General features: G+C 38.3%; 1 protein-coding gene across 1 annotated transcript in view; it reads left to right on the top strand.

Moving 5' to 3' along the window:
- The window catches only part of EYA1 (EYA transcriptional coactivator and phosphatase 1), a 145079-nt gene that overhangs the window by 38507 nt on the left and 80437 nt on the right, over window positions 1-26135 (top strand). Inside the window, exons 2-3 of the mRNA XM_054284733.1 lie at window positions 22867-22916; window positions 24335-24462. Of these exons, the coding sequence (XP_054140708.1) occupies window positions 24339-24462 (124 nt within the window). The 5' untranslated portion in view covers window positions 22867-22916; window positions 24335-24338. The remainder of the gene's footprint in view (window positions 1-22866; window positions 22917-24334; window positions 24463-26135) is intronic.

Below are 26135 nucleotides of genomic sequence, written 5' to 3' on the forward strand. Positions count from 1 at the left end.
AATGACATTTTCTAATGAATTTAAGAAAAAGATATAAATGTCAATACAGCTCTGAGCTTTTCTTTTATAAGACCTTGTCAATATGTAATTAATTATTCAACTGGAGTTCTGTGTGGCTCAGGGCAGCATTTCAAAGAGCTTTCTTTTTTAAATTGCAAAGTCATCATAAGATTGCTCTTAGTTGATTCTTCTTTTTTTCCCATTTAGAAGTTGTATGTGTATAAAAGCTCATGGACACCTGTGAGGTGGCATATGCAGTGCAGTGATAAAGTGAGGAGCAGGGGGCTTTTTAGTAGCAGTAGGCTTTAGCATATGCTTTTAATACATTGCAAAATTCTTCCTTGCTTTAAAAGTGCTCGTGTTTCATGTTCAGATTTGAATGGGGGTCAAACAGAAAGATTTATTTCCTTTTTTTCCTCACTTATGCATGTAAGAGGATGTTTGCTTCATTAACTTTGAAATTCACTGGCCAAATAGACTGCATATTTTAGAGGATTTAAGTAAATGTGCCCCAAAGTTCACACAAATTATTATAGAGCATTTCAGCCCTCATCTTGAAGGAATGAGACATGATGCATCTGTTAATAAAAACAAAAGAGTATTGCTTGTATTTGGCAAAACAGTTGTAGTTTGTACTTAAGACTTTATCAATGTCACCTGTTGTTATTATTTGTTGCTTTCTTCCTGAAAGTCAGGACAGTTAATTAAATCTCAGTGTACCCTGGTGGGTTTGTTTGAATGGCTTTATTCCTGCGAGGGAGATTACATTCATTAGGACAACTTTCCAGATGATATTCAGAACTTAAGTTTGCTTTTTGGTATGCTGCTTTTGCCAGCTGAGAATTTAGCTCTCATTTTCCAGAATAACCACTCATGTCCCACTTGGATAGATATGGTCACGTGTAAGATTGGGATGTAGTTACACAGAAGTTGTTCTTTTAAAGTACCAAGATCTTATATGAAGCAAGTGGTGGCACCATAACTGGTAATTTCTGGTTTCTGACACTTCCTCTGCAGAACCAAACCTCTGAATGAAGCTTAAAAATAGTGTCTAGAGGAAAACCTTTGCAACATTACAGTACAATGAGATTACCATCTGCAGATCTTTGAATAGTGAAAGGGTGAGTTACATCTACATCTTCTTAGCCTAAAAGCAACATTTTAATATATTTTTCAGCAAGTTGCAGCAAAAACTTCATTTTAATTTTGGCAAAGATTTCTGTATTTTGCATTCTGAAACCTTGTTGCTGCAGTTAGCTGTGGAACAGCCCATCTTTGTCTGTGTTGGGGGCTGGTAAATTGGCAGTGATTATTCTCATTTTTCCCACTGTGTAATCAATTGGCAGCTTTGAACTCTACTTTGAAATCTCCTTCAAGGATCATGTACACTACACACTACAATATGTTAGCAAATAATTTTAAATGCATACTTGAGACATGAAAATGAGATTAAAATAAAAATGAACATGAAAAGGCATGCTTGAGATATGACATCTGTCAGCCACCTGCTTAAATTATAGCTATCCAGTCAAGCCAGATGTACTGGTAGGTGTATGCAATTTTTACACCTATATTGCATGAAAGTTTCAGTGTTTGCAAATTGACTGTGATTGCAACTCTCCATATACTCCTCTCTTCTTTTTACATGTGATGATACAATTTTTTTTCAGGTGAAAAAGTGAGATTTCTGAGAGCTTCAAAGGCTGAAGCATTACACAAACCCTAAAACCATCTTATGTTGTGGAGCAGGGGTTTTTTGATACATCTTCTCAATACTTTGAATGCAAGTTTTGACAGTTTTACTTGAGCAAAGACATGATCTGTGAGGAAAATCAGAATTTCAGTGATGAATTCACCATTGGTATGAAAACATTGTAGGCAGGTTTTCATTTACAGCTTGTTAAAGACTTAACTTTCTTATTTTTCTTCTTTCTACTTTATTTTTTTTTTCATTTAATAAGGACCAAAATTAATAGAATAATGCATAGGTATCACTATCTTTAAAACCTATTGATTTCAGCTGTATTCAACTTTTGAGGTTTTTTTTAACACTGATGATGAAAACACATGACATGGTTGAGTCTAGTTGGTTATAATCTTTGGTCAATTGTCTTTATTAATAAAGGACAGAATCAATTTAGTATGGTTCTGAATTAATATAATTTTAAAGTGTTTATTTACAAAAAGATATTGAGCTTAGTACTAATATTACTTAGAGGTGTGAAATTTTCACCTTTGTTGCTTGTTTAGTGCTTTCCCCTTCCATTACTGTTTTACTAGAAACGGGTTTCTGAAGAGGAGTTAAGATAGTAGTAAAAATAATGTTGCATGAGAGAAATTATATTAAAAAGGAAAGACTTGTTAAAACCAGAAGAAAGCATGGGTTTTCAGAAAATTGCACCATACAGTAAATGTTTTAGGACATTCTAAATGCAAAGACTTTTCAGCTTCTTTATTTTTACACCTTTTAAAATATTTTTGATAATTTAGGTGAAAAGATTCCTGAGTTGTGACTTATTTGTTTCAGGAAAAAATCCTTTTCTACAGAGCATTGATGATTTTCCCAAACCAGATAACTCTAGCTGGAAATCATCAAGGCATCAAGTCATTAAGTGAGGACGAAGGACTCTTGCTTCACCTCTCCCTGATGCAAAGCTTTTTTCCCACCATTTTAGGCCCTGAGGTTGCCAGCAGTCTTCCCTTTTTCTTTGAAACAAGCTGACAGCCTCAGGCATTCCAGCAGGCTGTGTAACAAAGCCTTTTCAAGACCTACTTGGTGGAAAATCAGATTATTTATGAGCTCATACATGGTGTCCATTGTTGTTGGCTTGTAGTTCTTTTTTGGTGGTCTCATCCTTCCCTGCATTGCTATGGTGCCTTTGATTTTATTTTTTGGTGTCCATCAAAGTAGACTGAAAGAATGGGTGAAGAAAGATGCTCTCCATTGACATCACTCTTGCTTATCATCTGCTGCAACGTGGTGAAGAGGAAAAAGTCAGACTGACTCACATATAAGAGAGGACAGTCCAGCTGATAACAGCACCAGATCTGAGATTGAAAAACAATTCAAACAATTTATAATATAAATAAGAGGTGACTTCTTGACTGCAGCCGTATCTGGTCCCTGAAAGGAAGCAATGCATAATTTTGTCTCTGTAGCGTTGTTTTCCTTCCTTCAGCAGCTCAATAGGATGAACCTGATTTTTTGAGGTACAGTTTTACTTTTGTAGGTAGGGACTGAAAGGCTTTTTTGTGACAACTGACAGATCTTACCCTCTGGGGAACTGTCTTTTTATGTAAAATGAATTTGCCCTGTCAGCAAAATCAAAAACTTCATTAAAATAGCTGAACAGAACTGTAAATCGAGATGAGGCAGTTTCTTGTTATAACCTGGTTTCCTAAAGCAAAAAGGCTTTTGCAACCAGATTCTTTGTATGTGTCTGTCTAGCTACATGTCTCCTAATAATTTTTATTTTTTTTGCAATTTCTTGGGAAATCTCAGTCCAGCCTCACATGTGCCACACTCCTTTAAGCTTTAGGAAAACACAAAGATGGATTGTGGAGAATGTGTGGAGGTGTCCTTGGCTGATGAGAGGCTAAAGACAAGTGTACCTTTGGGTGGACATCTGTGAAACTCTAGGATAGGGCAGTTGCATACTGCTGAAGGTATGGTTGGAGGCGTGCAGGTCTCCAGTGCAGGCAAGCTGCCTTTTGGTCCTAAGGGTGCTGTTGATGACACAAGCCCTTGTGTGTCCCTCTCCCCAGACTGGGGAGTTGGTGAGAGGTACCTGGCTGGTCTGTGCCAACCCCAAGCCATTGCACCCTCAGGACTTCCAAGCCCAGAGAATTCACTTTTAAGCAACTTGCATGCCAAAAGCCAGACCCTTTCCTCTCCAGAACTACACCGATGTCATCAGCACACATCTCCTTCTTCCCTGCCATTTGATTCTCTTCTCTTAAGGCACCCCATGATCTTCTCTTCGGGTTTCCCAACACAGAAGCTCCAAACCCATTGCAGCTGCTCCACCACCAGATTTCATCCTGGTTCCAAGGGGTGCTTTGAGCCAGCTGTGCTCCCCCTGGCTGCCCATGTTCATTGCCTCTGCCTCCATGGGCACTGATCTCTTGAAGTTATCTGTGTGGGGGAAAATGTCCTCCCTTCCCCCTCTCCTGGTTTTCAGGAGATGTAAAAAAACTGGTTAGAAGCAGCAACTGTGAAAATTGAAGCCTGTGAGCTATAAAACAGAGGGAATCTCTGGCAAGGCCCTGTAAGTAACTCTAAGCCTGTAATTCTCTCTACTCACAGCCTTGCTCTAAAATACCCTGGCTGACCTTCCTGGCACGTTGTGGGGAAAGTTCAAATATAGTCAAATGCAAAAATCTTTCATTTATACTTGCTGTCATTAGCTTCTGGAATGTCAAAGCACAATTTCTCAGACTGCTTGATGAGTTACAGGTTGATTATCTCTTAGTCTAGTTTTAGTGGTTCTTTTGATACTATTTTTTTATTTGTAATTGTATTTCTAATTATTTTAGATGTTCCCAGGATACTGATACTCTATGTATCTAAAAGGCGTTTCAGCGAAAATATTAATGGAAATATCCCTGGAGATGAGGATTAGGAGCAGCACAAGGAATGGAGTAACTCTCATTAGCCTGGAGACTTTTTCTTCTGAGTATAAAATGCTAATGGAGCATCCTGTAGTGTCTGTATGAAAAGACTCTATGTTCCTTCTGTATTTATAGATTGTAGAGTGGGAGATGGAGACAGTGCATACCCGGAATTAGATGGTTATTTTGGATGGTGGAAAGCAGGAGGGAAATTTTCAAATTAGAGTGTGAGAACATAACCATGTGACTTACTCAAATTAATAGGAACTGCATAGTGTAGTCTCTATGCACCACTTTGAAAATTTCCCTGGGTGTTTTTATGTGACCAGAATAATATGCAGGCAATGAAGCAAAAGCCAGTGTAAATACCAAGTGATCACATAATTTTGCTTGTTTTAATTATTGACATAAACTCCACTTTTCTCCAGAAATAAAAAATACATATGAATGAAGTAGCTAAACATAAAACTGTTTCAGCAATTATTTAGAATGGAAATATTTTTCAATTTACTTTCTCATGAAGCCACTAAACTTGCTTGCACATTTAGAAAATATATTTCAAATCTTTACTCCCATGTATGCATAAAAACCTCCAAAATACAGATTATTGCGTCACTCTAAAGGAGATGTTTATGTCAATCAGATCACCAGGTATCAAGCAACCTTCTGGTAATGCATCCAGAGTCTTACTTTGATCTCAGTATTGGATTAATTGAATTCTTTGTACTCTGAAGATTGTAGCTGCACTGAAGGATGATATAAGAAAGGTGTAGAAGGTAAAAGGAAAGACTTCTGCATTTGCTTCAGAACCCATCTATCCACTGTGTCCTGTGTCCAGTTACTGCTGGCTTAGTAAAAGACACATGGCGCTTATCATTAATTAAGTCATGAATGGTGTTAACTTTATTATCCACTGGGCTTTCATTCAAGATCATAAATCCAATAAAGCAAAGTTCATGGTTTCTGATTGTCAGTCCAGCTCAGGGAAAGAATGAAAGATGAAGTGGTTATGTCTGAAAACAAATATCATGTGGTGTCTGCATCCCTCCAAAACTCAAGAGCTGCAGAACTAATTTCAGCTGTTAGTATATTGCTGTACCACCTTGGCTTTCCCAGGACAGATGCAGCAGGTCAAAAAATGACAATGCCTTTAAAATGAGAGTAATTCTGAATCAATATAGCCCTTAAAAAGCTTGGCATGAGAAGCAGGTATTCTGCAGCTTTCCCTGTCTACCAAGTGGTTTTCACATTTGGAAGTCTTGTCAAAGAGCAGCAATCTTCTGCAAAATAATTCCATCACAAATTAGTCTGTCATGGGCTTTGTCAGTTCATCCTAACTTCTCTGCCCTATGGACTGAATGCTGGGTGCAAAAGATCAGAGACAAGAAATGTTTTTCTTTCTCTCTGTATAACACAGCTTTAACCAAAAGATCCTCAACTGCTGACATTGTAAAGCAACAAAATTCCTTCCCAAGACCCCAAACTCAAAAAAGAAACAATCACATCTCCAACAGGACCGACAATCTCACACCCTTCCTAGCAAGATGGGGTTAAAGAGGTAAGGAGGAATATATAACAAATTGATCAGTGTCAGAGAGAGTGATCCCCTACAAACAAAATGCAAACACCTTCTTGATCCTACAGAATATCTAAGAGAATAAATTCCCCTGGCAAATAGATGGGTGTTCCTCCAGAGAAGGAAATGTTAACAGGCTTGTGTAAAGAAAGGCAAACTGTGTAAATTGAGTAATGAAACAGTAAATTGTGAGAGCTGGAAAATCATGCAAAGTGAATGTGGTCATCATCAGCTGTTGCTGGCAGCTCAGGAATAAATGGAGAGCAAAACCTTGAGCCACCCAGCTTGTGGTGCCACAGGAGTGTCCTCAGTGCCAGTATAATTCAGAATACCAGTGATTCCTACTTCAGGGGTTCGGATCAGGGGAGATGAGAGAGTGAAATCTAGATGATTTCACAGAGATGATCTAATATATACATCCACTCCATTCTCTTAGCTGCAGAGTCAAGAGGAGGGAAGTGAACATCTGACACACCATAGGGCAGTCACCCCTGTGGGGGAGAGCAAGCTCCAAGGAAGGAATTTGTAACGAGCTTAGGGGCGAGACACCGGCGTGTTGGACAATGCATTGACTTCTGTGATAAATGTTCTCTGGAAAGTAATTTCCAGAGCTAGCAAGGAATTATGTAAATGGAGAAATAATCAGATAAGGTGATCAAGAGTGAAGAAATGAAACAGTCTTTCAGGGCTCAGTTATGAAAAGAGGATTGAAATGCATTTAGCAGTACTCAGCTAATGAAGTTAGAGTTATAATTGAAGGCAGGTGAGGAAACCAAACAAATTTAAGTGATAAATCAGTATTTATGTTTTTTAGTCTTGGAGGAAGTCAGGACTTCAAATTTTTTTTTTTTTTTTTTTTTTTCTATTCTGTGAATCCATTCACACATTTCAGAAGTACATTTTTGGGGATTTTCAAATAATGGAGCTAATCCAAGACCAATACAACTGATGAAAATTTACTGGATTTACTTCTTTCAGTAGAACCAACCCTACAGGCATGTTAATTTGGATAGCATGGCATTTGATGTTAGGCAGGGATAGATGCTGTGGCTTATTAGTTCTGGGATGGAAGGAAAGAAACACATTGTGATATCCTAAAGGAGATATTAACTCCCCTGAGCACATGACACTTGTGTGGAAACCTTATGAAGTCTAAGTATCACTATTTTTATTAAATATGAGGTTATCACATTTCCACTGATGTCTGCCTGTGTACTTTCATGTTTATTGACTGTTAGATGACATCACTGCTTTCTGATTGCAAATACTTTGCATTACTGCTAGCTCTCAGCTATTTGAGGGAAGATTTATTGGTATTATCCATGGATCATTCTAGCAAGAGAAAAGCTACACTTGCTTAAACAGCGTTGAAGTTGGAAATTCAGCAGGTATCCCTAAACTATGCAGTGCAGCTTTATTAAACCAGAGAAACTTGCAGAGTTAAAAGCAAGCTCAGGTGAGTGTAAAGATTTGGCAAATCAGTGTCTCTGACCAATCTCTTAGATCTCTGTGGTTTTTTGGGATTTATTCATAGTTATAAGTTTCTAAACCAAATGTAAACATGTCTTCTCTTATTAAGGCTCTCTAAAGTCTACTTCTCTTAGTAAATTAATAGGAAACATTTTTATTGCATATTAACTTGCAGATATTTTCTCACTGCCATTCGTTTCAAGTCATTTTATTTTACCCATTCAAATTTTGAGGTGTCTTGGTGAACTTCAGTGCATCCAAACATGATGAGATAGCTAGTCCTGTCTCCAGCACCCTGGACTGTGAGGATGGCCTCCAGCCAGCAGTACACAACCCCCCTGAGGTCAGGAGCACAACTGATGGGTACCACAGTCCACCTTTGGACTGGGCTGCAGGGCAGTGGCCTGGGCTGAAGCAGACCCCAACATTGGTTGACAGTAACCTTGTAATGTAGGACCTGCTCAAATGCATTTCATCCTGCACATTCATCAGATGGCAAAAAAAAATTTTAGGCAACCCCACATTACATTGATGTGAAAAAATAGTTGACCTAAAAGTTGCTGCTTTAGTACACATGCTGCATAACTATATACTATTATTTACTTACTTACCAGGAAAACAAGAGGCAAATCCTGTAATTCATCAGCTAGTAGAGAAAGATTTATATGGATATGTATAAAATATATGTATAAAAACCCCAACAAACCAACCTTCAACCTCCTGCTGTTCTTGCTATACTGCATTTGCCTGAGACCAATTACTGTGATGCTGATTCTGTCTTAATTCAAACTTTAGAGATGCATACACAATATTTTATAGCATTTTGAAGGTGAAGATATTAAGAGTGTTTTCTCATTTAAAAACCCAAACAAAAAACAAGGAAAAAAAAATAAATCCAGCTGAAAGCAATGATTATTTTATGAGAAAGGAGATTGAAGAAGAGAAATACACTCTAGGGCTATCATTGCTGCTTTGTGGCAGCTCTTTTTGGGTTTCACAGAAGAACAAGAGCCAGCTGAGGGTCAGCCACTCTCCATCTCTTGGATTTCCCATTTTCAACTGTTCCTGAGACCACCACACAGTTCCTGAGACAATTTTTGAATTCAAAACCATTCTAGATACAGATTAAGCTTCGGGAGGGGGAGCCTTCATTCTGGAGACCTGAGGGATGGGTAAAATTCATCAGTGGCTGCAGGGGCTGGGGATGCTTTAGTGAATGGCCAAAGCCCACTGGGGCTTGGTGGAGCAGGAGGTGTCCTCAGCCAGGACAATGCAGCCCTTGTGTCCCAGGCACCATAAGGCATCACATGCAACGTTCAGTCTCCACAAGTTTAATTCTGGTTTTTTTTTTCAATAACTGGTCATCTGCAGTGGAGTACATTGGTGGAATATATTTCAAACTAATGCATTTCCAGGCTACTAAAACTACTAAATTTTTCAAGGTGTCTCTAATTTGGGCTTTTGTGCTCTCCAAAAGAGCTATTAAAAATCAGCCCAGTTACAAAAAATATCCTGCTTGTAATTACAGTGGCACTAGATTCATCAAAGACAAATAAGCATTTCTGAGTTGCACTCAACACATTCCTTATACTGATAGCAGACAGATTGCAATTTTTAAAAAATCAAATTATAAGAGTTAAAAGCAGGTTACTCAACTTTGTTTCAAGTTCTTCATGCAGTTGTCTTCTGCGGTTGCGTGTAGCTCTTTGTCCTGTTCTCCTTAGGATCTTGCATTCTTCTGGTACCACAGCAAGAAAAGCATTCTGCCTCTGCCCAGTGTGCAGCACCCATGTTGTGTCTCTCAGCTCATGAACTGGCATCCAGTGCAAGATGCATTTTTGTTTGTCTGGGCCTAGTTTAGCAACACTGTTTAATGGAGGTGGTTGTGCTTGGAGGTTCCTGCATTGTGCAAGGCAAGGCATCCCTAAAGATGCATTTTCAGAACTTCCTCAGGTGAATAGCTTGGGTGGATATGAATGTTTCACTCTTTTGGGCATGCCAGAGGTGGTACAAGACAGAGGACCAAGGTATAGGATTTGTTTTTTAGATACTGGAATCACAATTTTGCTCGTTCTTAATTCTTGTGAGACTCACTTGAAATTTTTGTTTTAACTTATTTCCCTCTTAATTAGTGACAGGTTTGCAGGGACAAAATTTCTGACTGTTGTCTGTGACGGTTTTCTTCCTCCCCTTGAGCCCAGGTTTAAAACAGATCTGTCATCTTGTGTTTGTGGGCTCAAAGTGTAATTATAAATAATTGGTTTAAGAATTAAATATTTCTTCAGACGGGTATATTTTAAAGCAGGATATATATGTAGAAAATCTGTATAATGCCATTAATTAAAAAAAAAAAAAAGTCCATATTAGTAGCCTGGAAGTATCCAAGCAGTAAAAAAGAGTTTAAGCTTTGTTTACACTTTGGCTGCAAGAGGTGCCTCTCTTTAAGTATTTAGATAAACAAACCAAAGCTGCTGTTTTCATTAGCATGTGACACAGAGCCCAGTTTCCTTACCTGAGAGAACGTTAAACTAAAATTCAGTGGCAGAAAGCAATTTGATCTCTTGCAAATATGAGTCCTGATAAACCTTACGCTATGGAAAAAAAGCCCCAACAATCCAACCTTCAAATTTCGTACCTATTGACATTGCTTAATAAAAACATCTCCAGTGCTGGTGCTTCTGGGTGTGTTTCCAATAGCAATGTGATTGCAAGGCTCCGTGGATAAAGTTACCAATCCTTTGAATTTTGACCTTCAGTCTAAAACAGCTTTAGAGGTTACTCTTTTTCCTTTTTGTGAGATTGCAGAGAAAAAGTTAATGCTGCTGGAAGGAAGCGGGGGAGGGAGCTGGGCTTGGAGATGAGAACTGGGTCTTTGAAGCCATCTGAGAAGTTTTCCTTTGGCCTTGATTTGTAACAACAAATATTGGCAGTCTGAGTCAGTAATTATATGAAGTTTCAAAATAGAGCCAAATGCTCTATTTTGAAACTTCTGTGAATACAATTACTATTGAGACCAAATTGATTCTGAGGGAAATTATACTGTTGGGTTTGACCAAATCTGAATTCTTGGGGCAGCTGTAGCTACCAAAACCTAAGAGTAGCTTAAATCCATTATCTATGTTTACTGGGAGGGGACACCTCAAAACTGGGTCCCCTGCATTGACTGGAAGTGTCTCTCTCTCCCCTGAGGATGAGCGTTTGGATGATCTTTGACTAAATCCTTAATTTTAGATGGTTACACATAGGTGAGAATCTGCTGAACAAATGATGCTATGATGATCTGCTGAACAAATGATGCTCATGATATAACTACTGTAAAGTTTGGAAGAATTTGTTGTGTTAAACTACCTAAAAACAGTTTCTGGGAAAAACATTATTGCAAGTGTAAAATAAAGCACAGGACTATTTTAAATTACACTTCCACTTTGTCCTTTCCATTACAAGGCCTACAATGGGGAATATTTATGCATGTCCCTTTTAGAAGATATTCAAATCACCAAAAGAAAAAATGTGTGTGACTAAATGTTTCAAAGTTAAGGATGTACATATTCACTGTATTCAGCTAATGGAAGGTTTGTAATTTGAATGTGTATTGATGAGTTACTTATATTAGTCATATATGCAGGTTTTTCTTAATAATTTGTCAAAGTGAGCCTGGGTTGTTGTTCTTTCAACATTCTTTCTAATTCAAAATGCTTTAATCAATAATTATTTTCTCTATATAATATTTTTGGGGTTTTTTGTGCAACCTTATATGTCAGTAGCTGAAAAATTATGTAATAATTGGCACAAATAACTAAAATACACTAATGATCCACTGCTCCATCTGCTGTTGAACAGTGACATGAATAACACTCCAGAAAAAAATACAAAATGCATTTAGGAAATAAAAGCAAAATGGAATTTACAACAAAAAACCCTATTGTTTCTGTGGTTAGAGAACAAAGATCTTTTTCTAGCCAAGTAAAGTATTCTGAGTATGACTAATTCAGAGTTAAAAAACAAAGAGGAACTTTCCATCTTCTTTTTCACCTTATAGGAGGTGCTGAGAAAGCTGGTTTTGTTCACTTAAGTGGGAAAAAGTTGGAAAAAAGACACTGTAGTATTACTGAGCTGACTGATGTCATACAGGGTGCTGCATTTATATCACTGGCAAAAATGTAAGTTATTGCTGTGAAAAAAAAATTGCGATGGTTTGTAAGTTCTACCTTTATTCTAGTAGCACTAAATGGAAGATGAGGAAGGCCTAAGCAGTCATGGGAGGGTGAACTATGGAAAAATGGCATGTGTGTGAAATGATGTGTTTTATAGTCTTCGCAGAACAACAGGACTTGATTATTTTGTCAGCTCACTGGTAATCTCTCATTTGTAGTGTGCTCTTCCTGCAACCCAGTCTTTGGAGGAACTACTGATTATAGCTTTTATCACCCCTTAGAATGCTAGCGAGCTGCTTCTCATCATCAGTGGTGCGTTTGATTTGACTTCTTCATTTTTATAAGCAAATTATTATTCACATATCACAGTGAAGGATGATTCTTTTCAAAGTTTAGGCAGTTATGTTTCCATGCTGAGCTGGAGTGAAAGCCTGAATGTCAATTAGAAAAATTAGCTGTTTCTTAAGGAAGCTCACAATTTGCAATTTACTTCCTTGATTTCACCCCCTATCTTGTAAACTGATAATTCTCCAAATAACTTTTTTCAGACACATCTCTGTTGTCTTCAGCAGGACTTCTTTTATAAGTAGTTACATGTTTATGTTTCTTTTGAGCAGAGGTTTTTTGTGCAACAAATAAAAGTAGCACTCTGCTGGTTTTTAGGTACTGCAGACACTATTAAAAATCCCCCTGTAAAACTCCTGAACTCTATTGGAAAATGGAAGGTAGTTTTCTATAGCTCAATTTAATAGCTAAAACATTGCTAAAATGAAGACTGTTTTGGTTGGAAAAGCTACATTACTCTTAAACCTGCAGTAGATCTCAGAGCTCTGCCCTCAGGATGCCACAGACCTGGTGTCTCAGTCTTTAGGGAAAAGCCATCACTTTTGGGTAAAACATACACTTTGGAGGATGTGGAGACCAAAGCTTTTCAGTATTTTTGTGTGCCAGTCATTCCCTTAATGAGATTTCTAGAAGAGACAAATAATATAGGGTGTTAAAAAATACCAGAAGGGAAATGATAGTATTAGATACATTTAAAATTTAAGTTCATCTAGGAAACCTTTCCTTCACCCTGTCAAACTACTTTTTTATTTTGTATTTAGAGTACTGAGTATATATATAATTTACACTACTGGAGCTTGTACACACACTTTTTTCCCCTCCCTTTACATAAAGCTTTTAAGATGCAAGAAATCTACTGAAAAAATTACAAGCATACTTTCACTTTGGAGAGTGAAAAATTGAGACATACTAAGGGATTGGCTTTCAAAGTGGACTTCTAACACTTCTTCTGTGGGCATTGTCTGCATTTGTTTGTGTCATAGCTGTCAACTGTTTCAGAATCATATGTAAGTCATGCATTCATTCAAAAAGCTAAAGCAGCATCTACTTAAGATTTATAAAGATTACTCTTTCCTATTTTTAATTATACTGCATGGTTTTGTAATTTGTACTGAAATGATGGATTGGAAACAACTGCAATTGCATGCAAACTAGCCAAACTAGCAAACTGGGGCCAGCAGTTCATATGTGTTCTGGCTAAGGACAATGGCTAACAGTACATACCTTTTCTTATAACAAATTACACACAGACCTTAGTTCAATATCAATTTTATCCAATATATCTTGAAAGAATATAATTAAGTTGTTCTTCTTAGGCACACTGATGATTTTTGGACAGAACACTTTAAATGGTTGATTTCTGTCACTTTTACTGTTTGTATTTACCAAGGTCTTTCTGCTTTTGCTCACATGAGTAGCATGAGACAATACGGGCTCCTGTCAAATGCTGCAAACTTCTGTTCCAGCCAGGGATGTCTCTAGGCAACAGCTGCTATGTGTAAGATAAAACTTGTATGGAGGCATAGGAGGGATATTGCTGCTTCAGAGGGTTCTGACGTCGCACTGCAGTTGTTATGGGAAGAGCCAGGTGGTGGCTCTCAGGAGCAGTGGGATACATCTTTTGCCTTAGCGAAGTGTGGTTTTCCTAGGCCTATTTCTGATATTAAATATTTCAGTAGTATTTCCTGCTTGGAGACAAACATATGAACATCCCACTGTTCCATATCCATCTTACATCTAATTTTTCTTAATTACCAGAACATCTGTAATCGTGGCACCTAAGCGCCCAGTAAATGTTGTGCTCCAGATGGACCCATTTTACTTGTGCTAAAACAAGTGTGTGACACTGCATATGAAGTTAAAACCATATTGCATGAGTAATGGTTGTAATAATATACCCAGTGGCTTGTTGTGCATTTGATGTTATGTAATAGGCCTGGTCCTTCACTTCTTAGGACTCTTGTGATGCCAGCTGCATTAATGGGAATGCAGAATCAGGACAAATTTAGGCATGATGTAAACATATGCAAATCCCACTGAAATGTCTGTTCCAAACCCAGTGTTAGTGCAATTGTGGTTTGAAAATGATGTTGGGTGCCAGTGACCAACAACCCACCCTGCATTGATTTGGTATGCAGTTACTGGGAAGAACAAACCCCAAAAGATAAGTAAACAAACCTCTTTTAAGTAGGTTTCAAATCGGTGCAGTACTCAGCTGTCATAATTAGATTACCTATTGAAATAAAAAGAAATGCACTCACCCAAACCAAATGAGGATCTGGTCCGTGGTATCAGCTGTAGGACAAGTTCATAGGTTAGACCCTATCACGGGGTAATGATATACAGTGATCTGAAGTCCAATCTTCAGACATCAGATAAAGAACTTTAAGGCACTCTTTAATGGCTGTATAAACACAGAGGACCCTACTTTATCTCATATCCCCCATCTAGATCATTTATATAGCTTCAGTTCCCATACTGCTTACATGCCATACTACAGAAGAGATTAAAAATTCAAAGCTGGTTCTTTTCTTGCAATGCATTGCCAACACCCTTTTTCTGATCATCTTAGCCTCTGTGTAATTTATCCCATGTTTATCCTCAATCATCAAGCTCTGTACGTGTGTGTGGGGATCTGTCTTACTTTAATTAAATACAGAGACTGGGCACACTCCTGAAGTTATTACTTAGATATAACTCCCAGTGGGGACTATAAACTAAACAACAATAAGCCTGTTTCAGTCACCTTTACATTTAAAATACTAAAATTTATTCATATATTTGTGCTATTTGGTTTTGGTGGGGTTTTTTCTCAATATTGGAATGAAATAGATTTATGCTAAAATTTGCATGCCTCAGTGAAGTCACAGTGAAGTCACACATTTTATTCTTCTAAAATATTTTTTATTTCCACATCGTCATTTAAGTATCACTGTTTTTGAAAAAGAGTTTTGAGTTGCATTTTCCAGTGTTAGATTGTATCTCAAAACAACAATATTCTATTTTTTGAGTTTTTCTAGAAAAAAAAATGAACTTCTGCTTTATTAAAATCTGTGCCTGATATTATTCTTTTAATAGATATAGCTCCTACAGTCAGTGAAGCAAGATGTGTCTTTATATCAGATTGAGTAGAGCTTTTAAAAAATGATCTTATTAACACTGGTAAAGAATTCAGTGGTAAGCGTTTTCCAGAAGATCGTGGCTGTTCCAAAAAAGTGTATAGCTCAGAAAGATTGCATAGCCTTGTGCTTCAGGGTTTCAGTGACTTTTACCTGACACAACTGCGTGACTCCATAATAAGTAATTTGCATTTCTTTCACAGTTTAATATAGAACACGGTAAATAGTTTTCTTGGCGTGAGCTGTGGTTTGTGACTCTGAAGAAGTGATGGGATTGTGTTTGTGCTGGCTACGCAGACGGGCCCAATCGAAAGCTGCTTATTTTGACCTGGCTTCCCATATATGGTGTGTGACTGTCCCGAGATCCCTTTTCTCCGCTAAACAAAATGAAATCCTAGGTGCGTTCTCAGCTCGAGGTTGACTTGTAGCTTTGCAAACCGATCTGCTTTCCTGAAGTATTCCCAATGTACTTGCTGCAAAATAATGTCTCACTTACTGGGATGTAGTAGCCAGAAGATATTTCTCCTCTAGAAGTATTGCTTTCACATTCACAGATTAGTTAATTGAAGGTAAGGATATATTAGCAGTGAATAACCACAGGTTTTTGTAAAGAGGAAAAAAAGTTCTGTTTCAATCTGTATATATACAGTATAAAATTGGGTGGGGGGGGTTGCTGATTTTTGGTTTTGTTTTGGGTTTTTAAAATTTAGTACCTTAGACCCGGCGTGGTATTAAGACTTCTTTTTTGGTACTATGAATCGTTACGCTGTTTTCCTCATCATATTTGGATTATGAGCACTGAAAAACAGTGCAGAAAAATTTGCGTTACATGAAGGGAAAGATACTGTCTGTGTAGTGGAAATGCTCTGGAGAATGCTGGTCAAATTTAGTTACTATGTATGTTATAATGTTTTTTAACGTAATGTATGTATTTTTGAAAGAGTTAGGTTGTTGTTGTTTTTTTAAATTATGAGCGACTAAAAGTTCTGTAATAGAAAAGCATCATAAACCCATTTCAGTTTAATGGCTTACTAATTAAATTATTTAATTACCTATTGATTGGTAAAAGCTAAGGTTACTTAATGCACAAATTTAACTCTGCGCAACCATCTCTCTCTTCTTTGGAAACATTTATATGGTCTCTGGAAACTGCCTTTATACAGTTTCAAATTTTAAAACTTTAGTCAGTGATTTGTAATAATTAAAATACGAATTTGACTATATTTGCAATTGTTTTTAGGTGTACAGATATTTAATGGTTTAAGTGGTTTAAACCATTTTAAAAGTTCCAGATATTTTATTTAATAAATACCCTTAAATTGGAGAAGGGTAGCTTAAATAGTTTTAGCAGACCCTTTCTTTACAAGGTTGCAAGAATCTCAGATATTTGAGAACAAATCTGTTACATATCCAATCAAAACGGCATGTCCGGACGTGCGCGCCGGTTGTACGCTTAAGAGCCTCTATGAGTATCCCTGTTTAGCTTCTCTCATTGATATAATGTTGGTGTCATTCCGGTTATTCTATTAGGACGGCTTTAGTTTAAACCCAGTTTACAAGAGGGGACGCATCTAAGGACAATTCAACTTTCTGAATGAGGAGGGGCCCGAGGGATTTTCAGGAGTGTTTCTGGGGTGAGGCTGAGGAAGGTGCAGGGAAGGGGGGCCCTGCCGGCCGGGCAGGGGGCGGAGGGGGCGGCCGGGGCCGCGCAGTTTCCGCGGCGGAGCGCGGCAGCCCCGGCCGCGTTCCGCCCGTGCAGGACGGCTGACTTCAGACCGCGCAAGCCTCGTTGCAGTTGTTGCTTTTAAACCAATAAGGCTGGGACAAGAGAATAGCTGCGGTTTGCATTACAAAAACAAAAACAAAACCCAAAGGGGAAAAGAAGAAAAAAAAAAGAAAGGAAAAAAAAAAAGGCGAAGGGGAGTGAGAAGGCAAGCGGGCGCGGGAGCGGCGGCGTGCCCGCAGGCAGTGCCTGGGCAGACGCACACGGCTGAGCAAACAGACGGCGGGGCTGCAGGCAGCCTCCCCCGGCCGCGCTTTGTCTGCCCAGCCCGGCGCGGCGCGGCCCGGCCCGGGGCGCTCCTGCCCCGCCGCGCCATGGGAGGAGCGCCCGCCGCGCCCTGAGCGCCGAGCGGCACCGTGAGTACCGGGGCACGGACAGCGGCCGCGCGGAGCGGCACGGGCGGAGCAACGGCAGGGAGCGAGGGAGGGAGGGAGGACAGCGGCGGGAGAGGGGCCCTGCCGCAGCCCGGCTGCCGAGCAGAGCGGGGTCCGGGCGGCGCCGAGGGCAGCGGCGCTTTCCGCGCGTTCTGCCGCCCCGGAGGAGAGCGGCGCTCAATTATAAATCACTGGGCGCAGCATTAATTTTGGCCGTAGTTCAGGCTGGGGTTTGTAGGCTTCCCGCAAAACAGATGTTAGGAGGTTCTGTTTATTGTGATCGGCCAGGTTTGGGGATTCTCCTCTTTGATTTCCTCGAGCGCTAATGGTTCGGCAGATAGCAGTAACGTGATGGGGAGATGGTAAATGGGGGGTGGAAATAGGCACGTACGGTACGAAACCAGCAGATCTTGTTGAAAGAGACATGAGAGCGTGAGAAAAATAATAAAGAAAATTGGGAGGAAGAATGCCTGACAGAGATTTTGACAGTGCTTTCTGAAGCAGGAAATCCTTTCGCTTAATATGTTTAAAGTTTCCAAACACCAAGGAAAACATGCAGGTCCCCACAGGAGAACTTTTCAAGATGACAGAATGAACATCTACACAACTGAAATATCTGACGTTTATTGACATTTTAGGTGGCTTATTCAGAACGGTGATCTTAGAAAAAGAAGTTAAAGACATTCTGAAGTCTTGTTAAATTTACATCTTCCTTTTGAGCAACCAAGACCCACCAAACATTCTCTTGGTGTTTCAAACACCAAGAGGAAGGACTGTTCTTTACAGTGCAAGATTGATTCTGGAAAAATAAGGTGTTAGTGCACTTAAAAACGCTTCTTTGAAGGTGGTTGGGGTTTGGTGTGGTTTTCTTTCTTCTGTAAGCAAACATTCAAAACTGAGGTAAGCGAAAGAGATAAAAGCTTTCCGGGGAAATAATGATGTAATAATTTCGTGTAGTTTGTTTAAATTTAAAAATGAGCAGCGGGGGGAATTTGGAATAAGAAGTGGAAATGTGGTGTAGTGTATCATTGGAAGTTTTTTAACATTAGATGCCATGTATAAAGATTATTTTATTTTCCAACCCATACTGAGATGGTTTGCAAAGCATCTGCCAGAACGCAGACTACTGTTTTGGGGTGTCAAATAAATGAATAGTATTGATATGGATATGCATTGGTAAAAGTACATTGGTATACATGTGTAAACACATTACAGAATTTCAGGTGTATAAACACATATGCACACAGTGTTTTCATGTTGCTGACAAACCTATGACATGCAGTTTTTAGCCATGCACCTCGCTGCTGTCAGAGTTTTCCCAAGGCCTGGAAGGGTCTGGAAATGAGCAGCCATCCCCTCTCAGCAGTTCTGCACAGTGACAGACGGCTTGAGTCATGCTTCACCTTAGGAGAAAAAAAGAATGAGTAATCATTTTGTTTGAATTGCAATAAGTATGAAATATTTCTCAGGAGCCAAAAAAAATCTTGGAAAAGCAGAAAGACATTCTTAAATGGCTGGTCATAATAGAAGCATTGTCACATTGTAGTATTTCTTTCTTAACGGGAAGAAAGTGTTGGGATTTCAACATGTTTCATTCATGAGTGTATGAAATGAGCACACAGGATAGCACTTCAGAAGAATTTAAATTGGCAATTAAAAATTTAATAACTGCAATTACTTGCTTTTACTTTAATAAGTACAATTTGTCTTTGATGTGAATATCTAATGAAAAAGCCCAGCCTCTTGGAGCCCAGCATTATATGATTATTGGAAGAGTGAAAGCATTACCAAGTTTCCTGGGTTGCCAGTAAGGTGCCTTTCTGCAGCCAATTGGCATTTTAGTTTTGTAACATTTTGGCTGTTGAAGCCATTATGTCGGTAGATACTGACTGCTTTGCTCTTTTAGGGAGGTAAAGAGTGCTATTGGGAAAAAAGTCCCTTTCCCTCCCTCCCTCCACCCCTTCCTAAAAATGACAGATTTTTTTTTTCCCCTAAGAAGGAACACCTTCATTTGAAAACTGCCATTGTCTTTGAAATTTGCTTCTTTAAAGAAGAACTGTATTTTAAGAGAAAATGTGTGTGCTGGCTATAGTTTTCTGGGTTAAATTCTTATTTTCACTTTGAAAATTTCTTTTCAGCTGGAAAAATGTTTTAAATTATAGCCATTTAAAAAAATTGCTCCTAGCAAGCAAAAATACTGTGGAAAACCTGTAATTTAGACAAGTACCTACATTTTATTTGCTCTGTGCTGCTGAAATTTAGAATCTCTTCCCATTTACAGTTTATTTTTCACAGAACATTATTAACTTTTTGGCTTCATATATGATCTTCTGTCAGATGCTTTTGATTTGTAATTTAGCAAAGTATAATAAACAGTGCAAAAGTCATGAATTTTCCTCTGCATCCTGAGCTCTGTGGTAGGGAAAATGTGATAAAATGTGTACCTTAAGTCTTGTTTGATGATCTCTCAAAGCAAGTTTGCCTTCTGGAAATAATTTCTGGGGTTGAAGAGCATGGTATTAACAGATTTAATGTGGCTATTCAGTGGATTGGTGGAGTACTATGTGAGGTTTAACAAAATGAGAGAGACAAATTGAACATCAACAAAACCTACATCTGTGAAGAATTATAAATTTAATTAGAAAAAAGGGCAAACTTAAAAGACCTCATTAACTAATCAGAATTTGATGTTACTGATTTAAGATTCTTAAATGGATGAATTTTAAGTAGCTTTGCTATCACTGTCCTTTTTTTCTCGCCATGTAGTACATAGTGCCCAATCTGCAGTCTGTATTAAGGAGAAAGATGTGAATGTTACTGACAAAAATCAAATTATACAGAGTAATGTTTTTGAAGCATTAAGAAGAATGTGTATGCCATTCAGCCTATAAGGCATTTTTAGTTTAAGCAGAACATTGAGTATGAAGGGGGTGTGACAGCTCCTTTTTTTTTTTTTTTTTTGTGACCCATTTCTATCCAGATAAGGCCAAGCACATGGGTTATTTCCCCCCACTTTTTATTTGATATGTGAGTTATGTTGCCAAACTTCAATTACCCAGAAACCTGTTGACAAAATGGGAATATATGAGGGAAAGCACAAGCACACACCACCCAGAAATGTTTTTATTCTATGAATTAACTGGTCGTCATAAGTGTGGTTCCTTACTACGTTGTAATTTTGTTCTGCACATAAAAAACTGAAAGCATGTGAAGTGTAGCATTTTGTAAACTGTAACTAATTTCAGTCACATCTGTGTCTAATTGTTGTCTGCATTCGCATTCTTGAGAGTAGATTTATTTTTCCTGGACCACTCTGTGGATTCAGCTGACCAGCCTAAGTGAGGATTAGTTGTTTTAAAGTTATTTTGATTAAAGAGTCATTTTTAAATTTGGTAACGTGCAACACATGGTTTAAATAATCCTTGAGACACAAAGGAATATATCTAAAGTATGTCTAATGAAAATGAAAATTGTGGATATGAACTTTCACAAATCATGGAGTGTTGGAGGACATTTAAGGTATATATTTAATTCACTGTGAATGAGCTGCTTGGTTTTTTTCTGCCCTGTCCCACAAATACATTAATGAGATCTTTCTTGTTATGCACATACATGGACATGTATATATGTATATGATGTATATATTTTCAAATGTACAGAAGTTGCTATTTTTGTAAAAATTTGGTACTTAAAATAGTGAGGATTACATTTTTTAAAATTTGAATCAAGCATTAATAATTGTGTAGTGCATGTTGGAAAATATCAATTTTTTAAAGCATCTATTTAAAAAATGAAGTTTTTTCTATTATAAAAGATGGGTTTTAAAAGATTCTGTGCAAGAGGGAGTGAAGATAGCTCTGTAGGCAAACTTAGTTCTCACCTATAATTTTTTCCAGGTGTTTAGAAGTAACAGCAGAAGCATATCCTAAGGCACTCTGCAGCAGTTTCTGGGGTAAAGAACTAAGGGGGGAAAAAAATTCCTTAAACCAAAATGCAGAGTTTTGACTCTATCTGCAAGTCTAGTTTGATTTGGCATGCAGCAATGTATTGAAAAGCGTGTTATGCAGTACTTTAAGTGCCCAGTTATAAAAAGATTGATGTTCTTCAGCATGCATTATTGCATGCTTCTTGACATCATTCGTAATGTTCTTCCTTGCCTGACTGCCCCTAGCAGTTGTTTACTCTTGCTAGTAGTAATTCTGTCTGTGATTAAAAATAACAAAAAACCCACCCTACAGACACATAAGTAGGATTTGCTCGGATGATTTTTATGGCACTTAAAATGCCTCATCTCCCTTGTCTTTGCTCTGTGATCATTTAAGAGATGTCAGTTCAGGTTGAATGGAAACGCACAAGAAAGATCCTCACTGCAGGCATTGGGAGGTTATATACCTTGCCCAGGGAAGCTTTCGTGTGCTTTTAAGCTAACAGTGTCTAGGAGCGTATTTCCACCTGAATTTTGTCACCTGCTGACAATTGTTACTGCCTAAAGTTTGTTAGTAAAGCAACAGCGTTTTTCTGATGGAATATGAAAACTATTACTCACCTGAGTTATAAAAGGAATGATTTGATTACACTAAAAATTATTGGTGGGCTTTCCAGTGGAAAAAGATTCCTTTTCTTCATGAGCGACCTCAGAGGTAAATTCTACCGCTTCCCCCCATTTATTTAGCCAGAAGTGTCCTTTTAAGTAATTTTACCAGAAATCTCATTACCAACTGGAATTTTTAGGAGTAAGACTATGCAATAGCTTGTGGAGTTTTTATTTTAATTTGACCTGGCTGGAGATGGGCTTCTTTTAGAGGTGATTCTGTCAGGCTGTGTGCTATATAGTGGAGGTCTTTACCATAGGTAGACTTGCCCGTTGTTATTCTCTACCCCTCCTCCCCCAAAAATACCATCAGCATCTCCAGCTCGCCTTTGGGGTGAGCTTGACTGGTGGGTTCCCTGTGGCACAGAGGAAGGATGGCGAGGAGCAAAGGAAGAAGAAAACCGGTGTGATGAGGGCAAGAGTCGGTCAGGACGGAAGGAGGGATGAGAGGAGCGGAGGATGGTGCGGGGCTCGGGGCAGGAGCAGCTTGCTGCCCTTGGCGGGGTTACCTTTGCGGGTGCGGGCCGAGCCGAGCCGAGCCGAGCCGAGCCGGAGGAGGAGGGCTGAGCCCCTGTGCAGCTGTCACGGGCCCCTGATGAATCACTATCCCGTCACTTGGCTGCCGTCCCCTGGCGCGGGGAGGAGGGAGAGCGACCTGCCGGGGAAACAACAGTTGAGCCTTCAATTTAAAGACAATATGCCTTTCAGGGGCACCGCACCCTCCTCCTCTCCCTTTGGATTTAAAGGGCAGAATTGTCATCCGTAGTGATATCCTTTCTTTAAATTAAGGCCTCGTAGTAAAGTGGAGTAATAGAAGCTTCTGTTTGTTTCCCTGGTTTACAGGTGCAGAAGTCCCAAACCAGTTCAGATGTTGCTGTTTCCTCAAGCTGCAGGTAAGGATTTGTTTGAAAATTGCTAATTTTTTTACAAGCCTTCTATTGTTGGTTATTTTTTTAAACTTCAAGTGATAAGTAAAGTATTTATTCTTGTTTCTCACATTAAGCAGATGAGTAAGTGTTGGAGCGTAGGTTTTACGTGTGTGCAACCAAGTCTGTAAACCATGAGCACGTAACTTTTCCACTAAATTGTTTGAGTTTATATTTGATGCAGGCATTTTGAACTCATAGCAGTATAATCTTCTTCTTTTTGTGTAGATTGTTTTACGTAAAGAAATATTAAATGAAGAATCTATGTTTAGAATCTGTGATAAAACTTCAGTTAAAATACAAAAGCTTCGTACCTGAAATGACACTTAGAATATTTATACCATTACTGCAGGATTAATTTTATATATAATTTTAATAGTCTTTAAAAGAGCCTAAGCATTACTTTTAAACTGAAAAATTACTAGCTTAAATGCCTTGGAGGCACAGTAACCTATGAAGTTTCTGCTGGGAGCAATTACTTTGAATGAGTACGTCAAATAACAATATCAAAAGTTTTAGGTATAAAGGCACAGAAGAGTAGGGAACTTCAGTGATAAGCCCCACCACCAATCAAGGGATATGTCATGGTGGTGATGACTGTTGTCCTGTTAATATAGGGCCATTGAAAGCACAAATATGAAATATTTAGCTGCTTTAATGCTGTTTAAACGTTTAATTTTTGCTTTAGCTGGGAATTGCTCTTTCCTCATTTTGAGTGAGCGACAGCTGCTGAGGTACAGCAGAGTGCTCAGGCACACCAGCGCCTGCATGGACTCACTGCATGTCGGGCAGATCCCTTCCCAGTTGGGCACGCTTTATGTAATCCACAAAGCAAACAAGTGAGCAGACATAATAATGTTTTAATGCTGCATTTGTTTCAAAGGAAACAGAGGAACAATTAAGTAGTTTGCCAGAGTAAACACATACATCAGGAATATCTCATTCCCTGTCAGTAGATGATAGGTTTCCACAATTGCTTCAAGTGTTTTATTTGTTTTGGAGGCCCATTATATTGCCACTAAGTGGTAAATCTTGAAAAAGCAGTGTTAATTTGTTTTCAAGAGAATATATATCTCTATATGTTGGGGATTCCATCTTTGTACGTATTTTAAAAATACGAGAATGCATCAATTTTTAAAGTGCAGTGCTTGGAATCTAGGTTTTATTTAGTTACAAGCTGCAAAAATAATTAAAGTAGCTTTCCACTCACGTTTGGGGCTACAACATGAGTTAAGCACTGGAAAAGATCAAGTTGGGAAAAGTAGTTAATTTTTTACTAAGTGTTTCTGGGATGTTGATAAATAGCAGGCTGCATCTCATAAAGGCAGTTCCTCTGTAATTCATGTTGACTTATGTCACTAAAACAAGTTGCATCTTGTTTTCAGGTCTATGGAAATGCAGGATCTAGCCAGCCCACACAGACGACTAAGTGGTAGTAGTGAATCCCCCAGTGGTCCAAAACTTGATAACTCCCATATAAATAATAATTCCATGACACCCAATGGCACAGAAGGTGAGCCAGACTTTTTTTTTTCCCAGTATTTCATAATTTGGTTTTTTTTCTCCTTTTTATCTTTGGTGTTCTCACAGTCAGCACGCTATATAATGTTTTACCATTTTAGATGTTCTGTGTTTATTCATATGTTACATAAAGGCAATGTTCAATGTTTATTAGTAGTTACTATTATCAAGTTTCAGCAATAGCTTTCATTACAGGTTTATGTTTCTTTCATAGGGTCTGAGTGGACTGAGCAGGTAGTATGTGCAGAGCTTAAATTAAAAAAAAAGTCAAAAAGTCAAAAAACTGAAAAGGAAGTTTAATGATGAGAGAAAAGAAGTAGGTGTTTACAATTGCCATAGTACAAAATGTAATTTTTCAGTCTTTCTTGTTATTTTGGTATTTCTTTATGTCTCACTTTTCATAAGCTCCTAAGGCTATGAGAATTTTGTCAAGTAGGCTAATAAAACTGAGTGTTGAAAGTTCCTCAGGCTAGCTTGCTGCTCTGATGGAGTGACCAAAATTCAAACAGGTGTAGTAATTCAATGGGGTAAACTGATACCTATTTCTCAAGAAGCAGTCAGGCAGTTGATAAGTTATGTTTGTTCTCAGTAGAATACTAACAGCAGAACAACCTAACAGCTTTGCCAGTAATATAATACATCTATAATACATATAATAACACATATAATGAAACACAGAAGGGTTTATGCAATGAGCAGCAAAAAATGCTCTTTCCTGAAGCATTTCTATGGCAATAGTGGAAAGATCATATGGGACATTTAACTGCCTGTGTGAACAGAGACTTAATGCATTACTGGAAGACAGAGTCATGCAGATTCAGTATTGCTCTTCAGTATAACTGTATAGGTGAACTACTACAACTGTTGTAGCAAAGATACGATTTTTTTTCCCCTAAGAACTCGGTTGTAGTAGTGCTGTCAAACTCTTTAGGATTATGGACATGCATTTTTCCAGGAAAGGCACATGTCAATCAAGCAGATGTTGTCCCCCCCCACCCCCAATTCACCACATATCTTTGTTATTCATTGTAATTGGAGTCCTTGGTAGTGGGGACAGTTAATGGGTTATCAGATTAACAGGGACTTGTGCCAGACTTGTGTGTAATTTACTTTTTGCTATTGCTGTATAAGTATTGCTTCAATCAAATATTAAGCCATAAAAAACCAAACCCTTTTTAAAGGATAAATAAAGATTTACTGTGCTCATGGAGTTTAGGCAGGAAAATATTTTATGTCCATAAATTAATCTTCTTCCTTTAAAATATACAAATATGTTATTATATTTTTATATCATATTACCAGGTATATACCACTTTTGGTACAGGATAAAATTGCCCTTTCAAATTAAAATTCCTTTAGCTCACAGAAGCCTTTGTTGTAAACTTCATGAGCTTTTATACCTTCTATATAACTTGAAGGTTCTTTTGTAGCAAAAAAAACAACTTGGGGGTGTTTCTTGAAACATTGAAAGATGTTCATCATCTGACTTGACTTTTTGTTCAACATGTAGTGCCGTGTGCATCCACTCTGAGAAATGCTTAATATTACTTTGTCAGGAAATGAGGTATGTGTTGTATCTGTTAATGCACTGACTTCAGGTAGAAAATGATTTTTGAAATAATATCTCAACTTCTAGGTAGGTATCAGAGTTTATTGAAGGAAGTG

Source organism: Melozone crissalis, unplaced genomic scaffold (genome assembly GCF_028551555.1).
Source record: "Melozone crissalis strain CALT ecotype California unplaced genomic scaffold, PUWL_Pcris_2 ptg000042l_1, whole genome shotgun sequence".
Classification (NCBI taxonomy): domain Eukaryota; kingdom Metazoa; phylum Chordata; class Aves; order Passeriformes; family Passerellidae; genus Melozone; species Melozone crissalis.